This window comes from Chinchilla lanigera, unplaced genomic scaffold, assembly GCF_000276665.1.
Source record: "Chinchilla lanigera isolate Chin_1 unplaced genomic scaffold, ChiLan1.0 scaffold00015, whole genome shotgun sequence".
Classification (NCBI taxonomy): domain Eukaryota; kingdom Metazoa; phylum Chordata; class Mammalia; order Rodentia; family Chinchillidae; genus Chinchilla; species Chinchilla lanigera.
The window spans coordinates 22,320,078-22,332,225 of record NW_004955416.1 but is presented as its reverse complement, the minus strand read 5'-3'; the positions used below and the strand labels follow the sequence as shown (position 1 = coordinate 22,332,225).

At 38.4% G+C, this 12,148-nt stretch overlaps 1 protein-coding gene across 1 annotated transcript in view; it reads right to left on the bottom strand.

The window, feature by feature from the left end:
• Mctp2 (multiple C2 domains, transmembrane 2) overlaps positions 1–12,148 on the bottom strand; it is a 233,957-nt gene that overhangs the window by 120,057 nt on the left and 101,752 nt on the right. Inside the window, exon 9 of the mRNA XM_005381603.2 lies at positions 2,033–2,197. Coding sequence (XP_005381660.1) covers positions 2,033–2,197 — 165 coding nt within the window. The remainder of the gene's footprint in view (positions 1–2,032; positions 2,198–12,148) is intronic.

The window sequence follows — 12,148 nt, the reverse complement described above, 5'->3', positions numbered from 1 at the left end:
CTTGCCAGGCAGGCACTGTGCTGCTGAGCTAAATCCCCAGCCCCGGGCTTTGCCTCTTAGTAAGTTAAGTTTTTGGAATAGGAGGAGCCTTAAGGTTTCAGGAATTAGGTAAGGATCACTACTCATTTTGAAGGCCCCCAAATTCAATGATTTACCCACTAAGTGAAAAAGAATACTGTAATAAGCCATAAAAACATATGTATATATAGCTAACATATATAAATAGTTTGCGATTGTTCTTTCTTACAGAAGATAACACTAATTGGTTAATCAAACTCAAGTAACATTTTTTGCTGGCATATACACACACTGCTTGCTTAAAACTATATAAATTAACAGACTGGGGTCTTAACATTTGTCAGATCTATTAAATGAACCCTAAATAAACCCTAAATTTTACCTTATTTTTTACATGCAAAATTACTGAATCCAGACACTAAAGTGGAAGTAAGACTAGGAAATCCACTTAAGCAACACTTAAAAATTAACGAGTGGTTTGAATCCCCCACAAGTGCTACTGTGTTCCCTAAGAGTAACCTCAGACTGTGTCCATGTTTAGTTGATCGGGAGGATTTCCACTTTCATTTACAGAGCATCAGTGTGCTCATAAGCAATGTGCCATTGGACACTGAGGGTGGGCTTTACAGATATGGCCCTCTTCCTGCATGAGAAAACACATGTGCTTCTCAGGTATCTGCTATAGCCTACATCACCTAAAATCACTTAAGCATCTTTTATATCAGGCTTAACATATCAGATCCCAGATTTTGAAGCTAGGAAAATGAAAAGACCAACTAGAGCTACAAATTACAAGTAATATTCCCCAAGGTGGACTGTAGTAGGTATTGGACTAACTCTACACTTCACCTTACTCAAAAGGGTTAAATGTTCCTAACGTTAAATCATTTTTCCATAAATCCTCATCTTGATGATGGCCGGCTACAGGAATCTTAGCAGAGAATGCTGTCACCTCAGATATGCTCCCTATGAGGTACAGCCTACATCTAACTGCTTAAAATGATTATGTGCATATTTCTGACATAAATCACCCTAAATTTTTCATATTTCTTGTAAACTGTTCTTCAGCCTCCAACTCCTTTTTGCAGAGTAAAGGACGTGCAATATTTGATTTTTTCATTGAAAATTGTACAAAACAGATACCCCTTTGCCTCCCTAAGAATTTTCCATACTCTGTGTATCTGCTATGAACTAGATGCTGAGGAGAATGCGTTGCAAATATTCTCGTGTCTATTTTCAAAATCTGCCACTGATTTTTTTTTTCTATGTGGCTTTTGGCAAGTGACAAAACTTTCAAGTAGCCTGGCTCTTCCAATTCATAAAACATAGGCAATATTCCTGTCTGACAGTTATGTAAAACAAATTAATTTGCATGGTTCGGAGACGATGGCTTTGAAATAGAATCCACACCAAATTTACTAAGATTAAAAATTAAATGGAACTTAGATTTGCAGAATAAGACGGCTCATTTTAAAAACAGTCAAAATGTTGTTACTTTCAGTGTTAATACTTTAGATATATTTTTTTATAAATCACGCAAAATTTGCAACAATAGAAAACTATTTTTGGTGTAAAGACTATTAAATGAGAGAGAGAAAAGAGTATATAATTTTGAAAATGTTTTCAGCTATCTCGTGTATTTTACACATAGCATAACAAGTAGTATGCTATTTTATTTTTTGTATGGTTTTCAAGTTATCCTTTTCCCACATTCTATGAAACATACTTTGCTTGTTTCCAGGACAAAAATAAATCATGTGTTGTAACCTATGATTTAATGAGCTTTCTCTAGCTCTGACTTACCATATTAAAATATAGTACTCTAAGCAATCAAAGCAGCTCCAATATTAACTGACTGCCACTATATCATTATTTTGTTTTCTGGGAAGTTCTTTAGTTAGGACAGCTAAAATTAAATTATTTCTATTCCTGTAAAATTTAGAGAACAAAGCAGTTTTTAATTATTTTTAATTCTGCAATATATTATCCTCTTTATAGCATTGACAAAACTTACCTTACTTTTGTACCTCTGATCTCCCAGTTTTAACTGAACAAACATCTCGGTCATATTTCCTCCTGAGACATTCTTCCCTTCCAACAAAGTTATACTTATAATCCCATTCCAGAGCTGATTCTTTTTCAAGGACTCTGAGAGCCGTAGGTTGCGTATCAAAGAGGACTAGAGGAAAAAATAAAGACGACATGTGAACTCATTGGTACTTCTTGAGAGGGATTCTGGTGATCATAGGAATCCCAGCTTTCAGGGTTTGACTGTAAAATCCCTCCCTGCCTGGTGAGAAGTGTTATTCTTCATGGCTTTTGCAAGCCCGCAATTATGTGGTTTAGTTCTGAAGCTTTGGGCTCATAACAATATAGCACAGGATGAGTTTAACCAATACTTCACTTTGGCAATGATCTCCAGTCCCATCCAGAAGCTCTCTTTGCTAGGAATCCTTAAACTTGGGCCTCTGGCTATTTTAATAGTAGGAAGGGAAGAAAGGCATTCTGGGAAACAGAGATATAAGAATAAGGCAAAATACTTCTGAGCATTTAGAAATAATGACCTTGAATTTATGTATCACATTTGGCTCTGTCCCTACTTCCCTTATTCCTCAGACCACCACTAACAAATCCTATATCACTGTAAGATTCAAATTCCATGTGTGGCTTGTAATGGCCTGGCCGGTCACAGGAGCTTTGCATATCAAGCAAGCCAGCTATGATGGTGCCTGATGGGAGGAGAATGTACAGAATGCATCTCACGGCACCTGGGACCTGGAGGGACTCCATACCTGTTAACGTAGTATTTTTCTTTTTAAATTATATGACTTCTAAGCACTCATATGCACCTTAAAGACAATAAAGAAAAAACGACAAATATCCTCTATGATTAGCTGATAAACATGATGGTCATGATATTTTTTAATTGCCATCATATAAATGTTTAAACATACAAAAGGGTGAAGAGCACAAATAGAATAGTAAATCACTATATACTCATTCATCAGATTGAATATTTTGCCAGTATTTGCCAATATTTTAATTTCCGCTCTGCCTTCATCTTTTTTTTTTTCTGGCTGGAGTGTTTTAAAGCAAAGCCATATTTACTTTTATACAACCATCATGCATGATCACTCTTAACAAAATTAACCGTAATTTGTCTTAAAACTATTTTTTTTTTTTTTTTTTTTTTTGGTTTTCTCCGGTACTGGGAACCGAACTCACGACCTTGCACTTGCCAGGCAGGCGCTTTTGCCGCTGAGCTAAATCCCCAGCCCCCGTAATTTGTCTTAAAATCATCAAATACCCTGTGCACAGTCACAAGCCCGGTGGTCGCAGTGACATTTTTCCCAGGTTACTCTGCTTCAGTGAGGGTCCCCACCTAACCCACATTCTGTGTTTCGTTGGAAGAGCCCATTTATGTTCTCTGTTTAGTAAGGGAAGTGGTACAAGCAGAGAATTTTTTATTTAAAGGAGAAATAAATGGGCTAACGAAGGTAAATGGTGCCGAGAACCACAGCAAAGCAATGGATTTCTCACATTCTCTATTCATTCCTGTCATCTGCTCATAATGTCTTCGAGATCATTTACACAGCAACTTGCTTGGATCCCAGTCGGTCACAATTCATCACAACAAATAGCGTGTCAGGGCCGCGGTAATTACACAGCTTACCTCACCAGCCCACGTCACTCTATCACTCTATAAACAATCCAACAATGCCTTACCAGGTGTTTCGTGGATCATTTTATGACAACTTTAAACAAAATACTTTTAAGGAATGTTACGCCCAAACTGGGTATCCTTTCAACTTTTCTCCTAATCTTCCTCCTGCGTGCAGGGGTAAGCAAGCACACTCTCACACACACACACACACACACACACACAGATTTTACAGGTGCTGACACAAAGCTGGGAAGGTGAGTAGGGAAAGAAATGACTTTGAAATCCATCTCAAAGCAGACATGAGTAATTCTTTAACTTCTATGAAAGAATAGGAGCTAGATCGCAGATAGAATATATTTAATAATGAATGTTTATGAAATCATAAAATGAAGGAGCTCTGTATTTGTTTAAAACATCATAATATACACACATGTACGTTTGCATTCATCCTTGGATGTGTACACAGATGTAGAATGTACTTAATTTATTTCATAGCTCATTAAGTACATGAGCTCAAAACCTCTACCTTTCCAACGAAAATGAGATTTTGATTCATAGATCCTGCTACAAATCCCTGTTTTGCTTTCTTTTCTTCTTAAAAGTTTGACTTGCCAACCAATAAGCTAAAGCATGAACTGTCCCACGGCCATGCTTCAAAGCTCCGACAGATATATTCCTCCCTAAACACGGCAACTATTTCAAAATCCTTTTTATAAAGAAGGGAGTAATGTCCACAGAGGATCAAAGGGCATCCTACAGTCTGGCAATTGCCTAAGAAAAATGGCAGCACTTCCATGAAATATGCCCTAAAATAATTTTGCAGCTTGGTATGTCCTAATTTCAAATTGGATGTTTATCTTGGAAAGGCTTCTATCTAACTTGTCCATAAAACAGCTCCACTTAGCTCTATGAGCTCTGTGAAAATGGAATCCAAAGCTGGTTATTAAGGGGGCCCAGAGATAGGTTCCATATGGCAGAACAGCATGGGAGGGCAAAGCTGAGGCCGGTATCAGGCGCGGCTTGGCTGGAGCTCCTGATCTACCCATGGACGCTCGTTGCCTTACACCATAACATCTGGATTATTGCTTGTAATGTCCCTGGGAAATATCCACTTTCCATCAAAGCCTTTATCTATCTCAGTCGGACTTTGAACATTTTAGTGTTTAACGCAGTCATGTTTGATCTGATGGACTTACTTTTTGCTGTCCAACTTTTTTTTTTCTCCTCCTTTCTAAAGGCAGGGTAGGAGGAGCGAAGTACTTACTGCAGAGCTCACAGATAGAAGAGTCCAAGAACTTTATTCTACCTAGCTCACCCTAAACATTTCTGCAAACACTTTCATAAGCTTATCCCTAAAATAAAGTTTCATGTGCCTGCCGCATAATCTGGGTGCGTGTGTGCCTGACAGAAGTTTCTTAATTACTTTAACATTTCCCGTCCACCTTTGAGAGGCAGGCTCAGGCCCTGTGGCTGGGGCAGGCAGGCCATAGGATGTGTGCTCTTGCAAAGCCTGCCCAGCAAAATTTTTTTTTTGTACTTCAAACACTCCCTTTCTCTGCACAATAAATCCACTCTTCTGCACTCCCTCAGTTAGCTGAATGGCTCAGGTTTTTGTGTCTGTGCCCCCACCTATAAGTGAAATTTGACATCTTAATGCAGCCTGGAATGTGAAAGGAGAGAAGGAAATGACCCATCAAAGGAGAAACCCCCCCCAACCGCTGAACTGAAACAAACACCAGGAGATACAGCAAAGTTCTGGGTCCTGACCCTAATTCCTCAGCAGACATAACTGATAAAATATAGCACAACAGGGTTTGTTATTTCCCTCCTTCCTCCCTAAGGATCAGAACCTTTTACTATTTCTATGTTGATTCATTCATCTGCTCTGTCTTCCTCTCAGGTCCCCACCCAATTAGATCCATACCCATTGTTCTACCGCAGAAAAAGTGATTTCCACATACAAGTTTGTTAGTTATTCATAGTGGAAAGAAACTATTGTATTCAGCTCATAAACATGCTGGTTTTCATACAAATGAAATAATTCTGAAAATATTATCTTATTCCTGGGTCACGATGTTCCCATACTCAAAGCAGGATGGGAAGACAGGGAGTGAAATGGAAAGTATATTTTACAGAGCTTCTTCTACTTCAGCTAGGTAGAAGAGATTCACTTTTGAATCCTTAGACATTTATGATTTAGTATTGGATTCCTGGGGCCTAGGAATGGACTGTAGCTTGGTGGCATACATTATTTGAGGATTTGTGCCAAAAGGCATGTTGGGGAGACGGCCAAGTGGATTCTCAGAATGCATCTCTCAGTGGGGTTGTAATAGAAACCCAGAGATGAGGGCGACATCAGCTCAGTGCTTCCTGTCTGTGTTTGACCAGAAAGAGTGAAGCAGGGAGGTTAGGAGCAAAGGTACATGTTGAAGGATAGGGAGAGTAAGGACTCAGGCTACAGCCCGCAGCCAACAATAGCAAGGTCTCACTCAGCCCTATCACACTCCAGAACTAAGTCTGCTGACCAATACCACAGAGCCATAAGCAAATTACTGCCTTGCACAGAACACGCCCCTGCCAACCAAACAGGGTAGACAGTGAGAAATAAGAGTGACAGGGTTCTTCAGGAAGGTGCCAAACACTCTATGGGCACTTTATATATCCTTTCGGTGATAGAAGTATGGGAACCTCAGTATTCCTATGCTGCTACTGCATCCTATTTTAACTCTCATTAAATAATTTTCCTAAGTCCTCATGGTACAATTGGGAGTCAATAAAAACAAATGCATGCATATTTAAAAAAAATAACTGACTTGGTAAGAAAAAACAAAAATGAATACTAAAACAAGATTCCAGGTATGTTGACCATTGCTTTGAAAGCGAAGGGAAAACATTCGGTCTATAAAAGATTTCACTGAAATATTCCTTTTAAGCCTTTTCAACATGTAAAACTACTGCTTTGTGTCAACAGCTTTTATAGGAGGACAGGACAAGATCCACACATCCAGGAACAGGCTCCCCGACGAGGTCCTTCTCAGCAGCTTATTTACATCATCTGAAGAGGATCCTGTAGGCATAAATTCCCCAGCACTATACAATTTTTTTTTTTTTTTGCAGAAAGATAAAAAGAAACCGTTTTAAATTTTCCACATGTGTGCGTACATGGAAGATAAGATTTATATTTGTAGATGAAAACTCTATCACCATTCCAAGGATATGAATAATCTACGTATACAAAGACATTAGCTATAAAAGCTATATATTAAGTTTACTATTTTAAATTGTAAGGGTATCACCATTCAAGTTTTCCCCTTAAAACCATTATTAGATTAGGAAAATATTAAATAAATAGATAACAACTATGAATACCCAGTGACTCTTAGAGCACAGCAACAGGAAAATATTTCTAATCTATTTCCTACTGTTAAAAACTGAAGGGAAAGACGAAATCTGTGTGATTCAGCAAGGTGAAGCTTTTGCCCTGACTTCTCCGAAATGCAGATGCCGTGCTCACATGCAGAGGTGTTTGCTGTCTAACATTTCTGAGGTTTTGTGTCACCCTGCTGGCCTTTACGTCTCAGTTCTGTGTGTCCACCTCTCTCCTTCACTTAAAAGACGACAAAAGCACTCATGTCCTGAACAGAAAGAAAGAGAAACCATGGGGCAGCTGGCTCACTGTCAGGCTACAGGAAGCACAGGGCTGACACCTGAGCCCAAGTGGATTGTAATATTTCGCACCCTGGCAATCGCCTTGTCACACCCTGACCCCAGCCCGAATCCCTACAGCAGCCACAGCTCCTGACCCACAAGGCCAGCCCTTGCTTCTGTCTCTACTCTTGCCAGCATCCCACTGCATTCTTTAGTCCAAGCCCACGGTTCTCAAATATGAATGGGCTTCGGAACCACCTGAAGGGCAAAAGACTGTCGGGTCTTTCGCAGGGTGTTTATTTATTTATTTATTTATTTTTGCCTCTGTTTTATTTTGCAATACTGAGGATTGACTCCAGGGCCTCCACACTGACCTATGTCTTCAGAATTCCCTGTTCTATTGTCTGATTTTATCTTTTGAGACAGGCTCTTGCTAAATCACTAAGTTGCCAAGGCTGGGCTTGAACTTGCAATCTTCTTGTCCACAATCACACCTAGCGTTATTTTTTAATTTTGAGACAGGGAATTGCTAAATCACTAAATTGCCCTGGCTGAGCTCAAACTTTTGATCCTCCTGCCTCAGCCTCCCACAGTGAAAGGATTACAGACATATATCACTATGCCTGGCCATTTTTCCAGAGTTCTTGACTCAAGAAGTCTAAGATAAGAGTCAGTAAGTTTCATTTCTAACAATTTTCAGCTGTGGCCAGTCCAGGGAACATACTTTGAAAACAAATTGTTTGGTGCCCTGTAGCAAGTAGTTTAGAACATTACCTTTTCCGCATTACTTATAATACCATGGCTCCACTCAGTTAGTTGTCTTTATTTGGTATTAGTCCTTCCTATCTTCCCTGAATGCTCTCCTATGCCAAGCATTCACCCACCTACCCATCTACAGGGCAGGACAAGGCTCTCCCTGCACCTCTGAGTACCCCAGAACTCCAGTTCTCAAGTCTCCCCCCAGTTCATTTATTCTGATGCCTCTACTTTATCTTCGTAGTCAAGGACAGTATTCTCACTATAAGGCAAGACTTTATGCTCAGTGAGAGATTTGGGGCAAGACTGTGTGGTCTGATCCACATTATTCACCAGATCTGCCACCATGCAAATTCTGACTCTTCTCCAAAGCCAAAATGACCATGAAAGTTAAATGTTTTGAAACTATTAAGGACATTGAGGTAGCCAAGAGAAGTAAGTAAAGACACAAAAGAGGACTGCCAGAACTGCTTCAGAAAGTGGCAAGAATGATGGGATAAATGTGTCTGAAGTGAGGGGGAGTAGTTTGAGGGGAATTAGAAATGCACCTCTTGCTAAAGCAAAATAGATTTATTTTAAATATTCATTGTGTTTTTCTATCAAGCCTCATATGCTACTGTTAAAGTATACAATTCTCCAAGTCTTTGAGTTTAACCAAGAAAATAAAAAGATAAACAGTGTTTCTATGAGAAGACATTTAAATTAAGAATATGTGAAAATGAAAAACAAACAGAAATCACTCTTTTCATTAGGAAGCTTTCCATGAACAATGTCCGCCCTTTATTTCCACATATGGCCCATACCTCCTCTTGCAAAAGGGTTTTTCCTACACTACTTCCTGGAACTACACAGAAGTAAGATTCGAGAGTTCCATTACTGAAAGAGGTGCTGTGAGAAAGGTACTCATCTGGAAATATGTGGTCAGATATCTATTCCTCATTGACCAGTTCCTTTTCTGACTCAACCTATTTTACTAGACATAGCAATCATAAAACTCTTTGGTTGTCACTCGGCTTCTGGCCATACATCAGTTCACCAAAGATGAGAGACAGACAGACAGACAGGAAGAGAGACAGACAGATAGCTAGATGGATGGATGGATGGATGGATGGATGGATGGATGGATGGATGGATAGGTGGATGGATGGATAGATCAATGGGTTGATTGATGAATGGACAGACAGAGAGATAAATGGATAAACAGACAGATGGTAGCAGCAGGAGGGTGGTGGATGGATGAATGATCGAGCTTTCTTCTAATTTCTTTAACTGTCCTCTTTCAATTTAAGTTTTTCCACATGAAACTAGCCTGAGCTAATTCCTCTCCCTGTATGAAGCCAGTTGGAAGCCAACCGGCTTTGATCTAGAGCCCTAGAAACATAGTGTACTAAGGTCAGCCTCTGCAGTAACATACAGAAACTGAAATTTTAAATATATATATATATATCAAACCAAATAGGCCAAAAATTGGCACCACTACTCAAATACTTTCATACACACAAAAAAGTAACGCTAATATAAGTCATGTCTGTTCTCTTAGATTGCTGACATAGAAATGTGTAGAACAGCTGGTCAGAAGAGAAGAGGGACTCTGCCGTGGGATGGACTCATCTCAGCAAACATTGAAGAAGCCATTGTGTACACAGATAGCACCTCTGAAGACCCAAGTGATGGCAGGAGTGTGTGTGTGTGTGTGTGTGTGTGTGTGTGTGTGTGTGTGTGTGTGTGTGATGCATGCAAATTCCTGAATACAATCAGTGGTTTCATAATTCCATTTTTATAACTGTTTTTTCCTTCCCGCATCAGACTGCTATGAGAAGCAACTTCTGTTCATTTTCATTTCTACAGCTGTTAGAAAGATTACAATAAAAAGAAGTAAGGTTTAGAAACAGACCAAGTCCCACTAAAGATTATGGGTAACAAATATATAAAGATAATAAGGTGTTAATCTGGCCTCCACGAAATCACATGCCTGATTCTCATTAAAATGCTTATTTTTAAAGGCTTTGGTTATGAACTAAGTTTTAAAGGCAATCTCTGTGTATTTGCTATATTGAAGTATAGGGGAAATAGAAAGGAAATAGTTTAGAAGACCATAAAAATTCTGCCATTCAGGAATATTTGGGATGATACAAAACGATAAACGTAAAAGGAAAAGAAGTAATTTTGTAAATAAAATTATTATTATAAGAATCAGACTGAAGCAGAAAGTTAATGGCATTTTGTAGGTAATATATTACATTAGAACTCGTAAAATTTTGCTACTCATAGCTAAGTGTGCCAAACATAATATTAAATACAATATAAAAATGCTAAATTGAAACTTCCAGTTTAAAAATACCAAAAGATGAGGTGCGCAGGGTATTTTAACCACTTTTGCAGAGTGTTCATCAAAGTCTCTCTGGAGTTTCCATGTGATTTTATTTTTCATAAGCCCAATGAGAAGTTATCTCATTTTGCTCTATATAACTGCATGTTCTCAGAAGCAAAAAATGTAACACAGTTATGAAAAGTCTTCACCAAGATAGCACTTGAAGGTAACAAATGAGACCAAGATAGCATTTGGTGAACATTACTAAGCAAATATAACATTCCTGAGTTCAGTACACTGAAGTTAAAATTCTAGAAACTACCATGACTGGGGCCAGCGGCATCTCAGTTCCAAGACACAACTCTGAGATATATATATAGCACTAAATACAGCTCTCCGGATCCTCTGTTTCCTTCATATTTTTGATGTCTTTATCCAAGCCGTCAACATTTTTTCTACCTCTCTGGCCATTCTTCCATAACCTCTGCTATCCTCCCTAGACTCCAATATTCCCCAAGCTCACAATTTTTCTTTCTCGCCTTTATGTTCTTCCACAAACTGCCAGTGCTCTTCCACAGACCGAAGCTCCCTAAATAAAGACGGTTATTGATGTACAGTACCAGGGTTTTAGTGCAGCCGCAGAATCAATAAACGAGAAAATACTGCTTTGTCAGGTTTCACCAAAGCATTCTGGGAAACTTTACTGCTTTGGGTGGTTACAGAAACTCTTAATATCGGAGAGCAAGGGATGCACTCCCTTCTGTGGTGAGAGATGATGTTCTTCTACCCTCTAGTGACTATAAAGGAATAAAGCAAAAGCTGGAGGAATTTTTGAAACAGGAGCATACTATTATTTATCCTCTTTTAATTCTGTTTCTACAAAGAACCACTGTCTCAGGAACCAAGTGAACTTGTATGGTAACAAATTACCTTTTCATAGTTATTTTTAAAAGTGTTCAAAATGCAAAGCATATACGTTTTAGCAGGTATGCATTAGAACTTTGGTGCCTTTGGACTTCCAAAAGCAAGAGATTTTAATTCAAACTCACACCCTCACACGTACATGTCACAAAATTTATCAGCTGGAAGTTTAGCCAGTTTGAAATTCCTCATTTTACAGAAAAACAGGCAACTGGAAGTATAACAAGGTTAAAAATTAGCATTGGACATACATATATACATATGTGTTAGCTTGTACACAGTATACATGCTACACAGGGGCTGCTTATGCACTCCACACATACACCACACACCAATCAGAAACCTAACTGGACACGTAGCCTGAAACAGTACATTATTTTATATCATTTTTGTTGGTTATTTCTCTTTTACAACAACATAGCTGCTATATTAAGCTATAAATCTTTCTGGGTTTTGTTTATTTCTAGAATTTCTTTCACATTTAGTCACCTAAGTTCTGACTTGATTGTATAATAACTAGGTAAATTATTAAAGTAAGAAAACACTCCAACCTTGGTATACTTGTACTTTTATATAGACACCAGTTTAATTGATTAAGCTATATGCTAACCATATAGAAACTCACCAGTACTGCATGAAATCTTTAAAGAATTCTAAGCAAATAAAAAAATTATAAATACCCCTTTTCAGAAGATTAAAAAGAAGACATATATTCTCCTCAGTCTTTGTATTGTTAATATAACACTAATGGTATTTTCCATCTAATAGCAAATGAATTCCTAAGGACTAAAGCTAACCATGCTACTCTTTAAATAATCCAAGCTTAATGC